Below are 25,041 nucleotides of genomic sequence, written 5' to 3'. Positions count from 1 at the left end.
AAACTTTGCAGCATATTAAGCCGCAATCCTTTCTGGGGATCATTGTCTCGCAAAGAGGCGATGTCTTTTTGGCACGAGTGGAATTGCGATAATAGGTTTTTGGGAGATAGGGAGTTTCCTGACTTTAAATGTTGTGTATTTTAAAAATGTTTACAGTCACTCCTTAGAGATTAAATTGATCCCGCAGACTCGAGCAGTCTCTTGGGTTATGACGATTCAGTGCAACTACTTAAATGAGTAAAATTACAGGCACACGATGTGTGGGTTCATCGTGTTTCATTCTCAGCTGTTCTTCGTACTGGTGGTAGATATGACTGAAGAGTTTCTCTCTAAACTTTCTAAACAAAGGCAAGGGTTTTCTGTGGAAATAGGGGGTACTAAAAAGTTATGCCAACATCACCTTTTGACTGTTTGCATAATGGAAGTGCTACCACAAATATTTGAAGAGTAAACAGAAGGCAGGAAGGAGTGACCGGAATGGACAAGCAGTTTCAAATTCACAAAACCAACCAAACAAAACAACCTTTGAATTCTTCTTTCTGCTCTTTTGTATTTCCCTTAACTTATAATACTTAACAGAAACAGCTCAAATGATTTCTTCTGTTTCAGTAAAGACGATGAAAAACATCGGCACTGAAAAAATAATTCTTCCAGAAAATACTTCTTCCAGATAACTTTAGAATTTTTTTTTTAAATAGGCACTTTAACATACATTGAATATGTTGCTATACTGAAAACAATAATAAATATAAACATCCAAACCCCTTAAAATATTATTTCTGTTAAAATGTATTGTGCCACAGTGAAATAGAAGAGCTGCTCTGTATTTCGTTTACTCTTTAAGTCATAGTGTTATATTGCTCATAGGCATCCTGGGAAATAATTATTCTAAAAGCATCTCCCACAACCACATCAGCCTCAGGTTGAGCAGAGTTTTTTGTCACCACTGATGGACACTAGAGCATGGCGAAGAGGTTTGCTCTGGTGTTGGCCACAGAAAGAGTTTAAAAACATTTCCTAAAACTTCTGTTTTCCTCTCTGACTCAGTGAAACTTCTGTGTTCTTGTTGAGGGATTTCCCTGGTTGGAACAACTTCTTTGGAGTAGTTAGCTGCTTAATTGCATCTTTGCCTTACTGCTTTTGTATTCTCAGTGAAGGAAATGGGAGCGATGGAGATGCCCACAGCCAGGTTTGGCACCAGTGGCACAGTGTCCTGCCTTAGGAAAAGCAGACAGGGTGTAGCTCCTAAGTTTCATTGCAGACTGGTTCAGGCATTTTAAAAAAAAAAAAAAAGCCCTGTAAAAACAAGAGGTGTTATTCTAGAATTCTATGTAACTTAATTATTTTGTTGTTTCATTGAGAAGCTCTATAAAGCCAAGTAGAAAAACAAACGCAAATCATATTTGACGTAGGGCTGGGCTCTAGCTATCAGGCAAAGGAATGCTAGAAAACATTTTTTAGCTGTTAAAAGTTAAGGATCTAGTTAATTAACTTGCCAAAAAGATTCTGTCTCCTAACGCAGAGTGGATTTTTAGATCTTCGAGAGCTCTATTTATACCTGAAGGTTGTTAACAAGTTCTGGACTCCCTCCTTATGAGCTAATTTTACAGAGATTCATTGAATTGTGTTCGGTGAGGATTCAAAATCAAACACTTCGAGTTCATCCGGAGTTAGGGAACATGCATAATGCTTTGGCTATACTGATTTTTCACATATCATTTCTCTGGGGAGTAAATCGAATTGTTATCCTCGTGACTTTCCCCATTTTAAATTTGCTGGCCCGTATTCAAGACTACGGGCCGAGAAAGACATGTTCCAAGTTACGAAGACTGCTGTGCAAAAGCATTTTGTTGTCTCTGTTTTGAAGTGAAAGGAGAACCAGTTTTCTTCTCTTGGAGTAAGCAGGTCACAAAGCAGTGTCTTGATATGATATTCCTGACCTCAGCGTGCGCCAGCTCATTTCAGTATCGGATGCAAATGCAGCTGGGATGTGATGGTGTCATGCACATCTTTTAATTGTCTTGGAGCTTAATGACAGTTTGGGTTGCAGCCGCAAGAAACAGAGTTTGCAGAGAGGTCGCAGAGCTGATCTGATGTGGTACCTTCAGGAGCTGTGGCACAACCTTATCTCTGGAAGCTGAGCTGTAAATGAGCACTGAACGATTGCATTTCTGTGCTGTGCTGGAGCAAGAGGGGACTCCAGATACAAGCAGTTTGAGAGGAGGTTAAAGTTCTTTACCGAAATTGTGCCGATCCTTCCTAACAGTTTAGATTGTGCAGTCCCGCTGAAGTGCATCCTCATGCCAAGATCTGCCAAAGGAAAAACAGTTATTTGTAGAGTGCTTTGCTTGATCCTCAGCTGCAGTCCTTCCCAGCTGGTTCTGCCCTTTTAAGCTGCTAAAGCAGTTAGGAGGATCTTCCTCCTGAATTACAAGTGGCACATACGTGTGAATCCGCACACACATCATCATCTTGTACGGCTCTCAAAGATAGTACTCAATATTTGCATAGTTCACAACCCGCATGCTTGGTTGTGCAAATACTGTTACAAGAAAGGAAGAAGGAGGCAAAAGCAGTGAACCCAACCCTACCTGGTTCTTTTTTCTTCCAACACTAAGAGTCTGCTCTAGTTTCCTGGTTTGCCACAGTATAAATATTGTAATAGATTTTTTTTCCCATGGGAAGTATGTATTTTTTTATTCCCAAAAAGTTAAGTGCCAAACTCAGCCATAAGCAAACAGTGGCTGCGGTTATGTAGCAGAGTCTGTGGTGTACTTTCCAATCCTGTTTTCCTACACACCACAAATATCCGCAATGTGGTAGATTTAACAATCGTTATCATTTATTTGCTGAAAAACAGACTGCAATTCTAACCCATGTTTCAGCTTTTAGAGGAGAAAAGGCCTTGTCATGTTATCTAAGGAAAGAATAGTACTCTCTAGTTCTGCAGTGTTTTCTGTGCACGGATTTTAGAATATTGTATTGCTGTTACCTGCTCAACATACCGAAGTGTTAACTATATTCTACGTTGGTAGATTGAAGCATGGAAAGATTTTTTTGATGTGATTATTTTGATAATGGAACAGGAACCAGACCTCACATGAGAAACCTGCATCTGTGCTTCAGCGTGTAGCGCTGATGTGCTCTGTGTTTACTACATTGCCAGAGGAAAGAGAATTTCTTAATTGATATTTTCTACAAGAGTGAGAAAAAGAAGATGAAGACAGAGCAAACTGTAGAAGCTGAAGACCTGAACTCTCAGCTGCCAAATAGGCAAAGCTTTTGGGAACGCACCGCTGCAAATTCAGCACGGCAAATCCGCAAGGAGCAGGAGAGTTAGACTTCAGTTTGTGGCTGGAAGTAATAATGTATATGCAAAGCATCAGAGAGAATTCTCTTACATACAGATTATTTGTTGGGGGGTTCTTCTGGAGTAAACTGGGTGGGGAGAAACCACAGAAATTTAAAAATCCGTAATCCGGAAAGCAAATGCAATTTTGGCATGCCATCCAGTCGATCATCTTGTTGTGGCCTATCTGAAATGTGTTTGAACTTTGAAACATGTTCAATTTCATCATACTGTCTGAATTTTTGCAGACTTCCAACAGGACCTTTGATATTCCTCTCACGTTGTCCGGAGCAGTAGTTCTACGGGAAAGACTAAATTATGAAGAAAAGACACGTTATTTTGTCATTGTTCAAGCAAATGTAAGTATAGATCTCTTAATGGCCATTTATGCCACTGATTTTGGTGAGTTTTAGTTCGCAGATTTAGATTTTCCAAGGGAGGAAGAAATCTCCCTGAAATACTAGGTCTGATAATACTCTTCTCCTGAAGATCTTATTTAAGATTTATCTAGGTCGTTGAAAGCTTAGACATATTATTACTGGTTAAAAAGACTTGCTCAGTGTGTGTAACAAGACAACCTTTTTGGCACAAGGAACAAGTTGCTAATTTGAAATACAGCCCATGCAGAAAAGTGCGTTCTAGTGTCACTAAATGTTCATTTTCTAACAAACCTAGCGATGCTAATTTAATCACAAATGAGTTTAATGGATTCAGTTTAGTTGTATCCTTTAGGTTTGAAATGTGTTTTTCTACAAAGAGATGATTTTTTTCTTTCGAGTCATATTGCACGCATATATAGCGGCTTTTACAGAGGGCTGGCAGTGGATAACGTGTACTGAGCAGAAAAGTGATGTTTAAACTATATTTAATATATCTGCCGTGAGAGAAGTTTTTCAGTGCCCTTGAGGGCTGTGAAAGCTTTTTTCCCTTTTTGTCCTTCAGGTAATAGCTGAAATGAAAAACTTTTCCTGTTTACTTCTGTTGTGCTAGTGCTTCATTTGTGGAAAAAATGAGAACGCTCTGGAGCAACTTTAGATAGTTTGCTCCCGAATTCATGCATTTATATTGCTGTCATCTTTCTGAGACAGGATTGTAGATACGTGTCCTGGTTGTGGCTGGGATAGAGTTAATTTTCTTCCTGGTAGCTGGCATCGTGCTGTGCTTTGGATTTAGAATACCGTTGATAACGCACTGGTGTTTCAGTTGTTCCTAAGTCAAGATCTTTTCAGTTTCTCCCGGTCGTGAGCAATTGCATTGTGCATCACTCGTTTTAATTATTATTATTATTATTATTATTATTATTATTATTATTATTATTATTATTACTTCCCTTTTTGTCCCATTAAACTCTCTTTGTTTTAACCCACTAGATTTACCTGCTTTTTCCCGTTCTCTTCCCGTCCCACTGGCAGGAGGCAGGGAATGAAGGAATGGCTGTGTGTGGTGTTGAGCCACCTGCCAGCTTAAACCACAACAATGCATTTTACAATCCCCTTTCCAACGTATTTTGTGGCACGTTCAGCATTCCCCCAACAGAAGATGGGCTCAGAGGGTATCTCAGTGCTTTCTGCACTTACGTTTACCTACAGATGTTTCCTGGCTGCTAGAACAAGGCGTCTTAACCTTACAAATATTGCAGGCTGCATCTAGTTCTCTCCTTTCTATGTTCTACACAGTCACACTTCTGTTCCACTGATTTCATGAGCAGTGATCATTTATTCTTGCATCCTGAAGATACTACATGAGATTAATTACTCTGTATCTGTGTTGATCCAGTGTTATTCATGCCAGGGGAATGTGCAGATGTTTAGTTGGTGGTAAAGGCTGCTCCTTGTAGGTGGGATTGGTTTTCATTGTTGACCATGAAGAAAGCTGAATTCAGAAATTCCGTATCTAGTAATTGTAAATGTAAAGACGTTCCAAGAACTAAGTGGACCGCAAACAAGGAAAAAAATACTTATCCAGTCTCATTGAGAGCAATGACCTGTTCTTTTTACGTGGATGATGATATAAAACAGCACAAATACATTTTTTAAAATTGCTTTTTTACTTTCTGTCAATTTTATCCTAGGATAAGAGGGCAAGACTTAGCTAATGGCCCATATTTCCTCTGCAAGATTTCATTTTTGTAAGGAAAAGCTGTTACAACAGTTCCTCTTTGACAATGGAAATATTTTTGACTGTTTTAAAAAGGTATTCACTAGTCGTGCTGTTTCTTCACTATGATAACAGAAGAAGAAAAAGGTGAACTGTTGCTAGTATATACATTTTTCAGTGTATAAAAATAATGCGAGTGGTTTCCAGGATTCAAGAAAGTGTAGCTTATTCTGTACCATCTGGAAATGAAAGAAAAAAAGGAAAGACAATAAAGAAGTTGCAATAATCAAAAAGAAAAAAAGCCAAACGATGATACATTGAAAAGAGCCTGTCATGCCGCATGGAGACTTATTTGGCATGTAGTGTTGTAGCTGCTTTATTGTGGACACAATACATATAACTCATTCTCTAGACAAACCAGCTTTCCACATGGATCTTAGATCAATCTCATTGCTGTCCTCTGGCTGCTTCTTTTTGTTTTTTTTCCAAGGGGAAAGGAGGTGCTAAATCTTCCTTAAATTGTGGTGCACAGAGGTGGATTGAGCATTACAGTCATTACTGCTTATGCTTTCCATTTCTATAAGTTAAAGTCCTTTTACTTGTAGATACGATTTGGTAGAGCTACACAAGGCAGCATATGAATATATTTCAGATTATGAGTAAGGCACAAGGAACTTTTTATCTTTTACAAATAACCTGCATTTTTATAGATTTAACAAGATGTATCTTCATTGCACACATTTCCTTGGAATTATTTTCTCAACGCTGTATTATTTCTGAGTGATAGATGTCTCAGAGTATTTCTTAATTGAAGAGGGAAACTTTTGCCTCTTAACCGTATTTCTGAGCCTTTAGGAAATTAAAAGCTGTAGCTCTGAGGCTGAAGATTCTGTAATTAACTGTTTCCTAGAACCTGGATAATTATGGTGCGTAGATGTTTTGCCCTTAGCTTTGAACTTCTGTTTGTAGATTCTGAATTCAGAAAGTCTCACCAAATATAACTTATTTGCTCCACAGGACCGAGCCCAAAATCTTAATGAGCGAAGGACGAGTACAACCACCCTGACAGTAGACGTGCTCGATGGGGACGATTTGGGCCCAATGTTTCTTCCCTGCGTCTTGGTGAATAATACTCGTGACTGCAGACCTCTCACCTACCAAGCAAGCTTGCCAGAACTGACCGATCCCGTAAGTCCTCTTGATATATTAGGAGTTTTATACATTTGTTTTGCCAACAACAGTCATCTTCTCTGGACGCAACTGAGAACTGTAACTGGAAAGGTCACGTGTCCTTGATGCCATGTTTTATGTACTAAAAGAAAGAAAACCAAGGTAAGATATATGCAGGAATAGATGATGAAATTCTGGCTTGGTTCTAGTGGCAAAATGCTCATCGCCTACAAGGGCTGAGTCTCAGTGAAATTTGGGAAGTTGTGGAGTTGCTTTTCCTGACCTGTCTATGTTTTGCTCTCAAAGTATCCTGAAGAAAGTGCTTTTGAGAAAGGACTTGACATTCAAGATTGTTACAGTTCTTAGGAGAAAGATTTTTGGCAGGGGAGGCATTAGTCACTAGTCCCAGAAAAGTTTGTGTGTTGCCATTCTCTGGTCTCAATCAAGAGGCGTTAAAGAGATCCGCGTGTTCTTTCTCGTGGAAATGCTTGTACTAAGTACATCGGTTAATACACCAGTTAGTACAGGGATAAAGGTCAGCGTGAGGCTCATTTCACACCAGAAGACGCACAATGAATCGCAACAAGGGGGAGCTGAGAGCTTTAGCATTTCTTGATGAAAGGTGGTGCCAGCTCCCCTTCCTCACAGGAGAGCCGCTGCTTGCTACAACAGAGATGTGCAGCTCTGTGGCGAGGGAAATAGAAAAATGAATTTCTTAATTGATATTGATACATGACTTTTGATTCATGTATTTAAGAATATAAAAAGGAAGAACTGATTGAATCACTAGGTATTACCCCACTCGATTGACACTGACATTAAGATAAGGTTGAGTATTGACATAAAGATCATGACTTTCCTCAATCATTGCAGGACACACTCCGTCCCTCTTCCTCTAACCAGGAGACGGGAGGTTTGAGGCTGTAAGTGTGGAGGTTCTTGCTGTTTCTGCCTTATTTGTCTTGCCGTCCGCTGTCTCATAGTCTTTTGCCAACCCATATGTTACGGTTTCCCGATTTGTTTGGCCTCGGGGTCCCACTGCGAATGTGCTTGAGCGGGGTCACCAAGCTCTGCCAGCACCCTGCTTGGGTGATGCAGGTGATGCTCTTAGTGAGTTTCAAAGACTCTCCCAGTTGTTTTATCCGCTTTAGGACCAGCTGAAATTGTATCTAATATGCAGCAGTTGATCATTTCCTCTGCACAGGTTAACAGTGGTTAATAACCAGTACAGTCTCAAAGAGATAAGGCAGGGCTTATTGTAATCGAGATAAGTGATTAGTGTGCCTTCTGGTTAAGGGAGGGCTAGAACAAGTTTCGGAGAGGTGGTATAAGTCTGGTGAGATCCCTGGGCAAATTTCGGGGAGAAGACTGGGCATGTGCACCTCGAAGGGCGGTGATTTCTCTCTGCTGGACCATCTCTTCCTAACAACGGGAGCCTGAGTTGTAAGGTGTAACAAGACCGGAGCCTTGATACTCGGTTTATAACAGCAGCAAATCAGTTGTGAAAAGGGAAGGGGAGAGATGTTCCATATTTAGCCTTGTTATATTGAGTTACACATTTTTTTTCTCTCACTTCTACACCTTGGTATTTGATAACCCATTGTAACCCACAGTTGTGGTGTCTATTTTTGACTTTGTGAACAAATGCTTTGACTTTAAATTTTACATTAATTTGCCTTGGGCTTAGTGTCATTTTAAGGAAACTGGGCTACCACAAGTGGCCTCATCGGGGTTGCTGGGGTACCCAAACTACGTGGGATGACAGACTATGACCCCATTTTATCTGCACAGATCTGATAGAGTTCCCAGTACAGAGGCAGGTGAGGCAGAAATTATTAATAACCAGCGGTTGGTCATTACAGTGGTTTTCATCTGGTTACCTTAAGGTATAATGCAAATCGTACAGTTTTCCTGCTATATCTCTCGCAGATGGAAGGAATCCCGCTCTGTCTCCATCCCTACCCGTGATCAGGCGCATACGCTGCTCTGGAAGACAAAGCGGTGTCTGCCCAGGGGCTTGTTTGTCCAGCCTAGGAAAAATCTGGCTAGTGATTTAGATGCCGAGTTGCAAAATGTATTCATTTAAACTTCATAAGCTACAATGTGTTCAGGTGTCAGCTTTTTCTATTTGCTTCTTGCCTTTTTACACCTTGAGAAATCTGATGCATGAAATGAGAAACCAGTTCTGTTGATAAGCTACCAGCTATTTGCTGTTTATCTTATTTGTGGCACTGCAACCGTTTTGATAAACGTAAGTGGAAGAAGGATGTTTGAACACAAAGTTTTACCTTGGTGTTCCTCAAATATTTACTTGACTTCTAAATTATAATTCATTTAGAAGATACAGATGGTACCTGAGAAGTCTCAGCTAGGTGTAGCAGGTGGAACAGAATGCTGTTTGCACGTCTTTTTCATTGTAGTCACTACATAGGCTAAAGGACTGGTTTTAGTCCAGTGTTGTCATTTTGTTAATTTTCTTTTTAATTTTTCAACAAACATGAGAAGGAATATTAATGAATCCAGAACAAAGAGCGTTGAAGTATGAATTATTCAGAAGCAGTAACTTGAAAAGAAGTCCTAATTTGCAGGGAAAGATGCCTACTCAGCTGACCCCTAAAATAAAGAATTCAATGTAACTGGTAAGAATAATATTTTTGTTCAGTCTTGCACAGTTGCTTATGTTTAGTTGGCCTCCATCCATGAATTTACTGAGGTAAAAATCAGATTTCCTTTCCAAGCTTCTTTCCCTTAGATTCTCTAAAGCAGTTGCATACATTGGCAATGAAGAATCCATACAGCGTGTGCTTTGTTTATGGCCTTTGGCTGGCAGAGATGGAAGAGGCCAGCGAAATTAATGGAGCTCTTTGTTACTGGAGAAGCAATTTATTTTCCTGAATAACAGTGTCAAGGTTTACACTGTGCCTTCTGAGAGCTGGTCTGACTCATAGCAGTATTAATAATAATATTATTAAATCTGCTCCAGGCTGGGCAGAGTGCTGTATAATTACTGTCTGTACACTTGTAACAACCTCTTTTGCATTTCTGCCATTTGCGCAGACGGTGTAAATTTTGCCCCAAGCTGCAGGTCTTCCAAGCAGAACCAAAGGTTATCTGCTGGTCCTGTACGTGTGCATAGAGAATGAAATGTTACAATAGAGTGATCCCTTCTTGGTCAGCCAGGTGCTGTGACCAGCTGCGCGTTGCCATGAGGTGAGATGTTCTTTGCTGGCGGTTGCCTGGATTTGTGGCTGTCACTCTCTCAGTGCCACCAGTGAGCTACTGTAATTAATTGCTACGATGGCCTCATTAGGCCAATGATCACAGCTAAGATCGTACAAATGTCAGCGTGTCTGGTATCAAATGCTCGTGAGATGCTCTCGTGACATGGTAGAGGAGGCAGAAACTCATGGTTACGAGTCAACAAGCTTTCGATGGTTCTATAGCTCATTAGCTCTCCTGAATGCTTAATCGTGTGGTCAGGGAGGGCTAGAGCGCCTCACCGCCGCCGAAGCCTGGACACAGAGCTGCGTTACTGGCCTGTAATCCACACCTGAGATTATCCATCGCTTCCCTGGGCAGTAATTTGCTTGGGAAGTGCTACCTGTTGAGTCCAATTCAGTGTCCACGACAGTGATGGAGTTGCTGCTTTACAAGTTCCCAGGCTAGGAGGGAAAAGAAAAAAAATCTGCTGAGTTTTGAGTCCTCTAATAATAATAATAGTTACAAAAAAAGACACCAACGCCCGCGAGAAGACAACATTCAAAGTCATTGTTAGAAGTTCTGTCTCATGATACACTTGCAAGTTCCTCGACTTCATTCCCTCGAGGGGAGTGCGAAGTACAGCTCCAGTGATCTCTTTACAGAAAGCTGGCGTAAACCTTTCAAAATTCAAGTTCCACAAGCCAAATGTATTGCCTTCTAACAGAAAGAAAAGACGTGCCTGTGCTGGGTGAAAGGATGCAAATATGAACCTCCCGTGTCTGCTCATTGCTCCCTGTACTTGTGCGTGGTTTTCCGTAACTTTCCTACTTTAGGAATGGATTTATTGTTATTAGCTACATTTCCGTGTCTGAGAAAACTTGTGTTTGTTAGGTTTGGGGTTTGTTCTTTTTGTTACAAAGTTTTACGTTTACCTTACTATTTCTGTGTCTGATCAAATCTGGTGATTTTTTTAAATTTATTTTTTATTGTCTCAGGAAGGCCTCAATAAGTTATCATTAACGAACAGTATCTGCAACTCATCAAATGGAGTTAAAAAACATAACCTCATGAACATCTCATAACATTGAAAAGATAATTCCTCCTCCTCTTTCTCTTCCTGTCTGTTGCTGTCATGCTTATTTTGTGAAGATTTTGTCCATTTCTGTACTCAATTTTTTCCATCGTCATGCAAAGAAGGAAAGCCAATTAGCGGTAAAATATAGATGAGGTTTGTTTAATCAGTTACTGGACTAGTTTTGCAACAAACTGATTCATTATCAGGTTCCGGAGGGTAATTACCAGACTACATGAACACTAATATACTCCGTGACACCGATGAGGCTTTCTTTGTACTAATTCAAGATTCAACACTTTAAACACCTAGCTGCATTATGAGACATTGCTTATTAATGCACCACTGATGCATCTTTCTACATGGCAAGTATTGATTTTTGTACTAATTATCCTCAGTATCCTTAGGAGTTGTGTCAGCAGGGACCTTGCAGAGTCTGCGGGCTCAGCCGCCCTGTTGAGAGGCTCAAGGAGATGGGTCTGAGCAGAGGACTGCTGGATGAAAGGCTAAAATAAAAAATAATCATCATAAAAACATCTCCACGCAGCCCGTAACACAGGTTTGAAACTGTGCAAACTTCAGACTTTGGAGGTAAGGCGAAATGAACAGTTTTGCTCCGCTGTCACAGAAATCAAGAGTTACGATAAATTTTTTATTGCACGTTTAGGTCATTATATCTTCTGTATTTAAAACTGAGCAGGGTATTTTTTGATCCCTTCAACAAGCTTTGTCTTTTTCCCAAAGGAGAAAGGGTTTGAATACTTCACACAAGGGACAAAACAGTTCATTTGCTTGCATATATGCAAAGCACAATAAACTGTCATTATATTAAGAATTGTGACTACGCAGTAAATTCATCAAGTCCTCAGTTTTACCTTGACAGAAAGTACATCTTACTCGGAATCCACAGTCCCTCGAAGGGTTCCTAGTAGCAGTGAAGAATGCATTTTGCATCAGACTGATAGTTCTGTAAAAAAATGACAGATGCTTTTTAAACCCCACGTTTTATCTTTTCATTTCTTGCTGAAACTCACGACAGTTCTTCTCCAGGCCATTTCCCATTCCCTCGCAGTGTTCTAGCTCAGCGTCGTAGGGTGACGTATCATAGCAGTTGCAGTAAAAGATCTTTCATACCACCTTCCCTGGTGTTGTTATTTGCATTTATTGTTGGGAGACTCAGGAACTGACCCTTTATGGTACCTTGTGGGAACCGTCACGGGTGCCCATCATGGGTTCTTCTCTGCAAATGCCGTCGCGGGGAACTGAGGTCACAGCAGCACGGGACAGGCTTGTTTTATTGTGATGGAGAAGGAAAAAAAGAGTTTGGTGGAGGACTGAAGTCGGTGGATGGTGCTGGGAGCACAGGACACTTCTGTAAGTAAACAGGTTTAATCAGCTCCGTACGAATCAGTTTTATGCTTATTATTGATAGCTAATTAACATTGCAGAGGATGTGCTAGTTTTTCACTGCTTCTGAGCTTGAGGATGATAATGACTTAACAATTCTTTCTAAAAGAGTTTCATTGCAGTTCCGTGCCATCTCACGGTACAAATCCCAATCCCTTCCAAACAGAAAACCTCCTGGAAATTTTCATCTAGAGACACGCTAATATCAAACTTGCTGCAAAACAAGTAGTGTCTGAAACTTCTGGAAACAGCCTCTCCCCACCTTAGTTATAACAGCAGCTATTAGTCGAAGAAAGAAGTCCCTAAAAATGTTCAAGGTTTCTTTTTAGCGTTTATTTAATTATTTATTTCTAATTTTTGCCGTGGGAAATACCTGCCCATGGAAGACCTTTTTATCCAGGTATCTACCATGCAAACTAAAACCAAACAACCTTCCCCTGAGGTTTGAGAGAAAGTTGCTGTTTCAGCCTGAGCTTCCATACAGATGCTAAGTAAGATTTTTGCGGCACCGAAACACGCAGTCTTCCTAATTTGGCAAATTAAAAATTGAGTCTGAGTAGAAGTGAATATACGTGGTTAAATCAACTTTAATAAAACCTTTCGATATATAAGAAAGCTGTGTCTTTTACCTATGCGAAGGGTGAAACCTCATGGAAAAGCAGGAGTGCTTATCCCTGATGAAAGGGGGTTTTCTTGACTGCTTAAATACAAATGTGCATTGGGAGTGAATTTACCCCTACTAACAGTCCAACTGCATAAAGCTAAAAAATTAGGTTAGATTGCCAGTTTTTCATGCCAATTCATTTTTTTTCTTGGTTAGATATAATACATTTAAAACAGGTGTTCATGGCTGGTTTAGGAACCTGTTGGTTTCTGAAGCGGTTACATCTCAATATGCCTTTTTTTCTTTGCCATATTTTTACTAAGATTTGGAATCTTTTATGGAAACATGGTAAAAGAGGTTTGCCAGCCATTGGCCTACTCTGCCTGTGGAGTCTTACGAGCTGTGCATCAAGCATCAGGAAATAATTTGAGATGTAATTTGTTTCTAATTATTCCTTTCTCAGCAAAGTAGATGCTGTCCAATTTTTGGACTGATGTTGAATGCTCTTTTAGGGGATGATATTTACACTTCATCCTGGAATTAAACCATGATTGAGCACGGTTATGTCCGCTGGCATGATCAAATGTTAAAATGCAGCTTGGGTTTGTGGCTTCCAGAGAAAATAGAGTTTCATCATTAGGAGAAATGAATGTTTCTCTTTATACATTTTATTCCCCCCCTTCATCTGTTTCTTTATCCCTTCCGGTGTTAGAAACTCATCTTAGCTTTGAATTCCAATGTGCGTTTCTCTGTAAGGTAACATGGGAACGTAGCCAATACCGTGTCCGCTGTGCTGTGTTCATCTCCGTCTTTCACTCCGTTCGTGTTGCCTGAGGATCCCTTTTACATTTACCAGGAATGAGCCCATGTGTTCTTTACATCTCATGGTTTCAGGGCTTAGATAGGAAAGAGAAATAAGCATAAGCACGCTTTGGTTTTAAATAAATGTTTGGCTGAGAAGATCAACTTCTAAAAACTTATTTCTGAGTTTCTATACAGAAATATTTAAAGGTAAAAGCTTATCTTTTGTGTACCGTTTCTGCCTTTTCTAATGAACGTAGCAGCTCCAGAGCACAGAACATCAGACCTCTCGTACATTATAGTCCAGGCTGTTGACTTTTTGGTTTTACCATATGCACATGCTGTCCAGCTTTCTATAGGAACTCATTCTCATATTTAATCTCATAATCATTTTGCATTTTCTTCACAAATACTGCTGCGTCTGAGTAAATGTTAGAGAAAATAGCACTGGCAAATCGTTATTTGCTATAATAGTAAAAGGTTTATGTACTTTTCTTATCTGTATGTTGTATCTTGGAAGATTTCTTTAGAAAAGCCTGGCAATTGGTGTAAATTAGACTTGAATCTTTGGTGAAAGATAGCATGTGCTGTCAGCTGTCGGGCTGTGAGATGAATGAATCCCTGTGTAGTTACTAGCCAAAAATTATTTGGTAGTCACTTAAACCACACTGCAAGAACGAACCAGAGAAATGCTTTAAAAACTGGGGCTGTAACTATATGTTCTTGCATTGCTCCTTGTTCAGTAAATAAGAGTCTCGTGTCTGAGGCTTTGAATAGTCCCTGTGCCACGGGCTGAAAGATGAACAAATCGATCCATTTCTCAGGTGTTAATTTTTCATTAGCAATTTAGGTAAAAACCGAAACTCAGATTAGGAAAGGGAAAATGAAGATTGATTTCCATGACACACATGCAGTTGTCGGTGTATTTTTTAAATGAAAAAGGCAAATTTTGTTGTGGCCAAGTTATTGGCAGTACAGTTGAGCAGCAGATAGCAATTTTTCTAATTAAATTTAAGCATAGATGCATGATGAACTGATAGGCAATCCTGAACCGCTTTGGAAGTTGGAAAGCAATTCAAAAGCCGTGATAGAATCTTGCGTGCAGTGTCTCTTTTAAAGTTTATGGATAAACTTTTCATTTGCATTTTTTTTTTCTCTTTTCACATAAATTGCAGCCATACAGAGGTCACCAGATTGATATTAAGTTCAAAGTAATGGACAATATTGAACAACCGGTAGCGTTCAGAGTAGATTTACTAGCATAGGTTTTTTAATAACTTGACATCGGTGATTTTTAATTAACTCTATGGAAATGACTCTTCCAGCCAAGTCCAAATGAACAGCTTTGATGAGCTATTGATTATCTGCTAGTGCACGATAAGGAGTCATAAAAGGTCTTTTAAGTTTTCTGTTAAGATTTCTCCCTTTCTTTTCCATTTTTGTGATTGATTCTCTGTCTCCCCTATGCAATGTCTTGATAAGTAGAGCCTTTTTTAAAGGAAATGCCATACTGAAAAGTAGTGAAGCATGAAAATTTAAAATTGCAAAGACGTGATGCTACAGGTAATTAATTTTTATGTATTTGGGAGTATAGCAAGACAGCATGGCTAATTAAAAAGAATTGTCGGTAACTTTAATATGTGAATACATGAGCTTGAGAATTGTTTTCTTAGCAGTTCCGTATCTAAGGTTAACTTGTGATTTTAAATACAGGTATATTTCAGATAGAGGAGAAGCTAAATTGGCTGCTTTTCACTTCTAGAACAAACAAAACTGTGCTTTTAACTTATAAAATGTAATGAATGTTTCAAGAAAACAGATGTTTCATTTATTGAAAACACCGTTTCTGGTTGAGAAAATTATAGCGAGGCTGCAGAATAAGTGAATATAGTCTGAAAGGTACTTTCCTGCTGGGGGTTTTAACCAAGTTGCGTTTCAGAGATAGAGGTGGTGTCTGTGGGTGGGAATAAAGGGATTGTGTCGGAGTTTTAGGTTGGATTATGTCAGGATTTGGGATTTCTGTGGTGGAGATCCTGCCTCCCATGTTTGGTACCGACTGGGAAATGGAGGCAGAATAGTGAATTTCGGTGAAAGACACAACGGGAAGATACATGGACTTCTTTATAATGTGAAAAGAGAACTGGTTGAGCATGATTTACATGCTTTAGGTTTTCACTCATGCTAATCTTAAAATGCACAAGTGAAGGTTTTAAGGGAAAAAAAAAAAGATCAAGAGCTTGACTGAAAACTGCGGAGTTTTGGACAATATATAGTAAAAAATTAAATAGGACAAGAAAAGCATCATTGCAGATCATCTTGGAAGTTGTGTTTGGAGTGAAACACATTTTGGTTCTTGCTGGGACTGGGTTGTCGAGTGCCCCATGATGCAGAGGAGAAGCAGGAACGCAGGTTGGTCACCAGAGACCCGCATGGGTTCGATATTTGGCTGATGGTGAAAACAGGCCCATTTTCTAGGTATTCATCAAGCTGTAAAGTGAAATCTGATTCCTTTAATTATCGAGAGGACGGGGGGAATAAACTCGTAAAAATGGCTGATTTTATCATATACGTAATTTTCTTTTTTCCAAACATGGAGAAGTTCCATTCGTTGCCTGATATTTATCATCATGGTTAGTAACGTTCTGGGAAGACTAATGGGAAAATCTGCAATTCTTACGGCTTTGTCAGAAGCTAAGAAGAAAAAGGGTCCTGATTTTGCTTGGAAGAAGTAACTGTGGAGCTGTAATTAGAAGTAATTTCCTTTCAGTAATGAAGATCTGCTTTGATTCAGATTTTGTTCTGGCACATCAGCCGCTTAAGCCAAATAGAAGAGTGTTGGAGAGAGATCCCCAGGGTTCCTGGGTGGATTTGGTGTGTGCACCAGTGCAGGTTCGCTACTGGAAACCACCTCCTTGTGTGGCAGAACCAGGGCCAAAAATCTGTTCGACTAATGAGGTGCAAAAACTGCCAACCACCCGTAGCCTTAGTTGAAAAGATCTTGCTATTTTTTGTTCATTCTCTAGTTTTCATTTTAAAGTCTTTTAGAAAGAAGAGAAGACCAAAAAAAACCACCCCACCTTGTGAAAAATGATTTTAGGATAATGTGTGAGCGGACAAAAATAATTACATGAGGACAGTAGAAAGTGTGATTCCTCACTTTTGTGAGATACCCCACAACCTGGGGTTTGAAACTGTCTTGCTTTCTGTGATGCCGTTAAGGGATTTCTGAAACAAAGTGGTTGAGCCTTTCTCTCCTCCAAAACTCGAGCTTCAGGAGAGGAAAGTGCCCGAGAAATACCATCCCTGTCCATCCCGAGCTCTGGCCTGGATCTTGAACACAGAAGCAACTGCTTGTGGGATTTAATTGCTGTCTTGGGTATTTGCCATGACAAAAGAAGGCACTTTCACAATCTGCACTTGTGGTTTGTATTTCATAAAACTCTTTGTTACAGCATGTAGTAGAGCCACTGTCAAAGAGAAGGCATATGTATGAATGTATTTGATCCTTAAATGTCATTGAGAAACATTTAAAGGTTTTAAATGTTGACATTTAGACGAAATACTTTTGCAGTGATGTCTTATCAGTAAACTTCAGAAAAATTCTCATCTATGTCATAATAGTGATCCTTGTAGAGATAATTATCATTTCAATAGCTAGGCAATCCCATTAAACTAGAAACTAGCTGTTCATTAAGGGTCGGGAAGAAAGATTCCCTTTTCAGCTTGTTGATAATACTTGGGTGGAAAACCTTGCTTAAATCCTTGGAGTCTTTCCTCTAGAGCATGAGGAAATTTGTGGTGGAACGTGCTCTTCAGAAACAGGAAAATGTGGTTACTTGGCTTTGCATCCATCCCTCGAGTTCAAAGAGCTCGTCGTATGGCGAGGTTTGCTTTGTAAAATAATTCTGCCTTTTGTTCTGGAAGAGCAATGGGCTTGAGAAAAGAAGCATGAAATGTAAAATTTCAGTACACTGAGGGTGGTGCTCCACAGTGGTGCTTTGCTACTCACAATGTTGAACTCCTCGTATCAGCCTGACTGATGGGAACGGCGCTCGACTGCAGGTTCAACGCTTCCGAAATTTCCTCTCCTGTGAGATTTTGACCTTGCTTGTTCGCCAGGTGAGAAAACGGCTCTACCAAAGCAGAGTTGTCTGAAGGAAGATAATCAATGTGTAAATTAAAAAAATAAATAAGCCAACGTCATTAACTTAATAAAACTACATACAAAATGAATCGTCAAGAAACAAAGAATCCGGGTGAAATACTGATCTATTCATTTCTACGTTTACCTCTTTTTTTAAAATTTTAATTGAATTGCTGTTATGGGGTTTTTTTGGTTTAGTTTCATACTATAAGAAAGGTCCCACCAGTGGTACTGGTGATACTTCCCCAAAGGGTTCTCCTACGTCACAATTAGAAGCGCTGTCTTAAAAATTGATATAACAGTAGAGAGGTTGTTTTGGTTTTGTGCTGTGAACCTGGTTTCGGAGCCCAGGTGAACTTTGAGCACCTATGGTGCCCATAGCAAGGTGCACGGCTGTATTTGGGTGAAGATCCTTGCTGTTCTGCACATTTTGAGCCTGAACATCAGGTATTTGTTTCAACATCCCCAAGTTTGTTTGAAGAGACAGGGAGCTTCCTGCGACACAGTTTTATAGACCTTTCGTGTATTTTGTCTTTGTCATTTTTCTCAGGCTGAAAGGTGCTTGCTCAGCCAGAGTCCGTATGTATCAGGCCATGCCCTGCGTTTGATCATAGCTTTGATCAGAACTTCTTGTGCGTTTTCTAGTGTATTATACTGTGGCCAATTTTTCTAAAGGCATAGAGAAGCCGTCAGCCTCTTCTCCTTAATCTCAAGATTAAGTGTTTGTAAACTCAGCTGAAACTGGCAACTGTTGACACAACTGACAACTCTATTCTTCTTGCCTTCTGAGAGAAATAAGCATTTAAAAGAAAACAAAGGTTAATATTTCGCAGACTTTTGTATGGTAATGAAATTACTCTTAGAAATAAAAAAAAAAGTCATTACGGTAGCGTCACACTGATCTTTAAATATTTTCTATTTTTTATGAGTCTGTGTCAAGCATAAGTAGGTGAGTTTGAGTTTTACAACTTGTTTTTCTGCAGCTGTTCTCTTGCCTCGTTCTGAATCCTGAACAGAAATCATCATAATAAACCTACCACGGAGAATTTGAAAGATAATCAAGGTGATAGATTTCATGTTTTGTACGGTAAAAAATGTAATGTCAGAAAGGAAATGTTTATTGTTCTTTCATCACAGTCATCACAATGGAACAAGTAGAAGCTCCAGTCTGAATTGTTCTTTTGCCTGAATTGCACAGGAGATTATACCTGACTGCCAAGGCAGGAGGCCCATTGCATAATGGATTTCGTTTAGTCTCCAGCACAAATTCTCTGTTGGAGACATTTCTTATAAAGCGTGTCAGATACAGAAAAAGCAATTTGGTAAACACTGTGATCAGATCCTGATGAAATTCAATTCTTTTTTGGACCTGCTGTTCCTGGAAGACATCATTGATAAAAATAGTCTCTATTTTCCTCTTTGCTCTGATTCGTTATGCTGTCTTGCTGCTGTTTCAACATACATTTTTCCCCTCACAGGTGGCTTGTTTTTACAAATAAATGAAAGGAATTGTGTTTTTTGACAGCTTACTCTGTTAACAATGTGATCTGTCAGGATATTTGAATTTTTCAGTTTTCATTTTAGTAACCTGCATAAACATTGGACACAGCCGAAAACTTAAAGCACAGCAACCATGGATTATATTGAACAACCAAAGAAGGTGCTAAAAGCTATTTGACAGTTACGGTGCTGAATTTAGAAAGCAGGTCCCTTTTTAATAATCAATCTCGTGTCTTGGCGTTTCCCATCAGTTAGTAAAACACTTCTTGTACCCCCACAGAAGACATGAGAGGTTAGTTCAGACATGGCAACTCCCTAAATTTCTGTCACTAGCTTTTAGAAATGAAGGCGAACTTCTAAAAAAATAAAATAAATAGAAAAGTTAGATTTATTTGAAACATGGAGATCAACCCCATTATTATTACTTTCTGCGTATTCATAGGTTTGAACAATTTTTACCAATAATTTCCTAACACTAGTTTTCCTATCGTCTGTTCCCCTGGGTGTAACGCGGTTCCTGTTTCACTAGTGGTGCTGGTAACCGTGCCGTTTCACCCAGGTGCTGCGCAGCAAAGCTCATCTCCAGGAATGCTGCCCGGATTTCATTTTCATGTCACACGTGGACATTTCACACAGTCGGGTTGGACTCTGCAACGCCACTGGAGGTCACAAGTATTATTTGAACAAAGCACGGACCTTGATGCATGCACAGTGTTGCAAACAAGTAAAAAGTATTGATTAGGTGAATTGACTGCAAATTTTTAGTGTTGAGCAACGTAGGTTTGGAAGGAGTTGGTTTCCCCGTGTAGCTTTGCTATTTCTCAGAGAGCAGTTTTTCTCAGGCATGGAATTTTTGTGATGTAGACCCGTTTGGCTCCTGTGACAATTCGGTCAGAACAGTTTTCTGCAGAGGATTTACTCTCCATTTTGTGTTTCGGCTTCGCAGTGTGTTATTCAACGTGACATACACAATCTAACTGATGACAAGTTTTTGGTGGTATCTTCGGCTGTGTAGGGTCCTGCTTGCTTTTGGCATTTACTTCGCTTGTGGTTGAATAACTCCGTTGAAATATTTTCTACATTTTCCTGATGCGCAAGTACTTTATGATGGATTTGTGTTCATTAGCGTTTTGTCACAGCCCTTGTTGTACTGGCAAAGCATGTGAAGCAGCAGCAAGAAACGATGTTGGAATGGGTTTGCAGTTCTTCCTGCTGTTTTAGAGCTGTGTGCTGGCAATAGAGTCTGCGTTTCTGCACAGCGTGGGTGTCATGTAGCTAATTTCCAATTTACAGCTTGTATTCTAACCTCATGTGTTTCTCAAGAAAGCACAAGGAGAACCAGTGTAACCATAATGATTCATCAATTAATCAACAACTTTGTTGGTTTAATACTGTAGGGCTCCCTTCGAAGGGGTTCTGGATGTCAGTATGGGGTAATGTATGTTGCTTTACTGATATTTTCTATCCAGCAAAAAGCTTCTCACCCTTGTTTGTGTGGAGACGAGAGTTCTGCTGTGTTGATCAGTGAATTCATTAGCTAAGCCGCGAGTGCGTTGTGTGTTGAAAGCCTCCAGGCTTTATTTGAAGTCCATTGGGCACAGTTACGGCTTCAAACTGGGAAAGCTGAAAAAAAAAACTTATTTTTCAGGGTTTAAAAACGCTAACATGAAATGTCTTGTGTTAACTAATTGTGCTAATATTGACCGCCCTGTTGTGATAAAGCACATGTATCTATATTGCTTTACACCAGAGAGAACGATGGTTAAATGTGATGCATTGTTTTCCTTTGGAGTATTTCGTGTTGTCAGTAAAAGGTATCATTCTGAAATACTCTACAGTTCTCAGCCCTTCCTAGAAAACAGTGCGATACACACCAAAACATGTGGAAAGAGAAAAGAACGCTGCATCTGTATGTTTGTACAATTTGAACATTGCAAACCATTATGTGCGTCTTTCTTAGCTTTGTTGGGAGCAGTAGAGACTATAAATTGTCAGACACAAGAAGTAGCCTGTGTGTTTCAGTGATTTAAATCCAGCTTGCCAAACTTTTTATATATTGTAACCCGACTACCGAGGGGCAGGGAAGTCTGTTCTTATTTCCTTGAAAATCATTGAGTCACTTAGTGCAGAATTTAGATCCTTGTTTCCTTGGCTGGAAACGTGGGTGACTGTCTGGATACAGGCTCAGAGTTTGGGGACAGAGGAAAGTTTTTGGGCTTAGACAAGTCCCCGGCTTGGATTTTTGTAGTGAACCCTTTGATGCTCTTGTGGAAGCGGCTGGTTTTTGCAGGCCATCTGTTTATTCTGGGTAACCTTCCTGCCGTCACGATGCTGCCTTGAGCCTGGCTCAATAAAAACCCCACATCCTTTTTCTTGCCTCCATCCGAGTCTCCTTCAAGCAGTCGTGGGCCCCACAGACACGTCACTATTTTCCTTTTAATAAGCTGCTGTCTTTTTAGGAAGCTCTCCTCTATCCGTGCATAAATAGGAAATATTTACATACACCCTACATAATAATCATAGTTATTGCCACTGTTGGTCAAAGCATGTTTTGACTACACATTTTTAGAATAATAACTTTTCAAAGAAAGTACATGCAAAGCAAACAATCCTGCACATGCTTTTAGAAATTTATTAAGATAGTGGCCGCTTCTTTGTGCAGTTACGTTTTCGTAGTTGTAAGGTACTTCTATTATTATTAAATTATTATTAAAACAGTATGAAAGTACCTTTAGCTTTATTTCAAGGCACATCAGCCTATTTAATTCAAACATTTCAATGGATTGTGACTGATCTTCTTGCATTGATATCTTCTAGTTTATGAGCAGCCCGTTTGTGTATGGTACTTTAAAAAACAACTTACATGGAATAAAAGTTGGATGGACTTCACATTTCATTCCTAGTTTTCTTGTACTACTTGATTTTCTTATACAACTTGCTTCTGTTCAGTTGATTGCTTTGATTCTGAGGAGTCAGTGGCAGCGTGGGATAAATCAGGTATTGTTCAAGTAGAACCCGTTTTATATCAAATGCAGTTTTTTGAAATGCTGCTCTCAAGCCTCTCCTTGAATTGGAAAGCAGACACATGTCCTTGCTCCTGAGTTCTATATACAAGGACTGTTTCAGTCTCGTTTCAGCGGTCGGGTGCGGCTGACAGCTCGTTATTGACAAGGCCGGATCCATCGCTGGTGCTCTAGCGTAGACTCGGATATTTTAGCTTGGCCTGCGATATTGTAATGGTGAGTTTAAAACGGAGCCAGCCTTAGCAAAGGAGACTGGATTTGTTGTGGGTATGTTTTTAACTATGATGTAGATTTGTCTGGGAGTGCTTCAACTGATCCGAAAATTTAAAAATAGCATTTTAGTCTTGGACAGTTTTATGCATAATCTTATCTCTCAGCATGGAACTTGTATGCAGTCCTAAAGCATTTTAAAAATTCAAACATATGTCAAATATATCTTCTCCTCTCTTTCTTTATGCCTATTTTGAGCTCATCTTCCTCATTACACTTTTAAGAGTTTAATTTTTTAAAGAGACAAAAGTGGAAACGGGCGGGTGACAAAGGACCTGGCCTGTAGGCTCCTGTAGGACACGGCGTGGGCAGAACACTTGGGTTATTGCAGATGACCACATGGCTACATAACCAGAATTGCAGGAAGGGTTATTACCTCTCTCCCCTTGGTGTTCTCCTCCTGGCTCGCCCCTTTTCCCTCTAGGTTTATCGACAGGCATCGCGGAAGCTCTTGCAGATTTCTTTCCAAATCGCAGCAGCAGGATTTCTAAAGGCTGTGCCAAAACTTGGCCAAGTGTGGACTTGTCTCCTTCCTATTCCTATGGTAAATTTCAAGTTTCTTCTTGCAGAACGTGGAGCGTTAGAGCTTTCTAAAGCAAAGGCTGCCAGGATTAGTTGCACGTGGAAAAAAGGCGTCTGTTTTTTTCACAGAGGTTATTAACCATTTTGGCCACGCAAACAGCAGTTCCAAGGGGAGGGCAGAGACCGGTGCATATATGTTCATGGGGCAGCCTTGTTTCTGGTTGATTAAGCAGCCAAGGTTACAGAAGCTTGTTTTAGAGTTTGGAATGGCTGTTCTGGTGTTACCACTGGAGAGTGGATCAGCAGCGGAAAACTTGAGAAAAACATTCGAAGTGACAGTGAGGGCCAGGTGCTGTTAGTAGGTACGGGAATGCTGTTAAGTTGGTAGGTAAAGAACTGGACATACAAATACTGAACGAGATGAAAGCCTGCAGACGCCTTTTCTGGCATTCTGTTTCCATGTTCGGCGTGTGAGATCATTCCACTTCTGAATAACAGTGAGAATTATTGCCATGTCCGTCCCAACTTTTCAGATGTACCTATCCTTAAAATGGCTGTGCCTTGCCTCGAATTTATTTTGCAGTGTGTGTTTGTGTATCACATCCGCTCCAGCTCAAATTATTCTCAAATTCAGTTTGGTTTTATTTCCTTTTTGAAGCCTTTGCTGTGTTCCTTTGCTGTGATAATGTCTGAAATGTCTGGTTCAAGAGGCACAGTGGCTTAGTCAGGCATTTGCTTGAACATTTGGGAGCTTCCTTTCCTTGGAGGTACTATTGTAGGATAAAACCTATCTCATGGAAAGCAGATCACTGCCAAAATCTTACCTACTTAATTTTGATTTCAAAAGGGACATGTGCTGTAACTATTCGTAAATATGAGGGGGTTTTCTCCTGCAAATTCAGCAAATATCCTTTTCAGTGGGATGTTTTTGTGTTACAGATCTGCCTACTGGCTTTCTAATGTTTGTTTCAAATCTGTCTGATTTTTCATTCCAGGCACGTGTGAATCCCATCAGTGTCACTCCACCCATCCAAGCCATAGATCAGGACCGAAACATCCAGCCTCCGTCTGATCGACCGGGCATCCTCTATTCCATCCTAGTTGGTTGGTGTCTGCTACTCTTGCTTTCGCTCACAATCAGTCGCTTTTGTTATGATGGCCAGAGAAAGATTGACTGGGAGAGTGGAAACCTAATAAAAATTCATATTGTGGTTAGTGGGACGTTTCAAATCGTTGTTCTGCCTATTTATGCTTAATTGCAATTTAGAAGCTTATTTCAGATGGTTGCATTATTTATTATTATTTATTCCAATTATATTCAGAATTGCCTGGTTTAGCGAATGGAGGAGCACAGCAAGCACACGAGAGAGGCTGCTCTGTTCTTGGAGCTGTGCCGTGATGTATTTTTCATTCACAGATTCAAAGGAACAATAAAAGATGCTAAAGAAAGTCGATTAGAGCAGGTTTCCTTCTAAAAGTCTTTTTGCACAGAGCAACGTAACAGCTCTTAATGCATCCACCTTTAAGTTTGGTGCCGTGAGCTTGCGTACTCTCCCTTGTCATTTGGCGTTAGTTTAGTTGACCATGCTGTTTTCTGGCCAGAGAAAAATGCAGTTCTAGAAAGACCTCAGACAACACCCACTTTGCTGAGGGATTTCTTGTATTCTGCTGTGGTTTTAGTGGGTTGGTTGCTTTGTTTGTTTCTGCTACTTTCCTGTGTTGGGCATTTGTTTCCAATTGCTTGGCTTGTATGATTTGATAACGGAAAGGCCTAAGGCCGGGCTTTGCAGCCGCGCTTCCCGAACTACAGAGGCGGATGTTGTAGTAATTTCTGTGCCCTGTGACTAACCTGGGAATTGAAAGTTGTGTCTTTTCTGGAAT

General features: G+C 40.0%; 1 protein-coding gene across 1 annotated transcript in view; it reads left to right on the top strand.

Moving 5' to 3' along the window:
• The window catches only part of PCDH15 (protocadherin related 15), a 340,270-nt gene that overhangs the window by 126,833 nt on the left and 188,396 nt on the right, over positions 1 to 25,041 (top strand). The window contains exons 8-10 of the mRNA XM_065638430.1: positions 3,598 to 3,708; positions 6,464 to 6,634; positions 24,156 to 24,264. Coding sequence (XP_065494502.1) covers positions 3,598 to 3,708; positions 6,464 to 6,634; positions 24,156 to 24,264 — 391 coding nt within the window. The remainder of the gene's footprint in view (positions 1 to 3,597; positions 3,709 to 6,463; positions 6,635 to 24,155; positions 24,265 to 25,041) is intronic.

Source organism: Caloenas nicobarica, chromosome 7 (genome assembly GCF_036013445.1).
Source record: "Caloenas nicobarica isolate bCalNic1 chromosome 7, bCalNic1.hap1, whole genome shotgun sequence".
Taxonomy (NCBI): Eukaryota; Metazoa; Chordata; class Aves; order Columbiformes; family Columbidae; genus Caloenas; species Caloenas nicobarica.
This window is presented reverse-complemented; position numbering and strand designations above follow the sequence as displayed.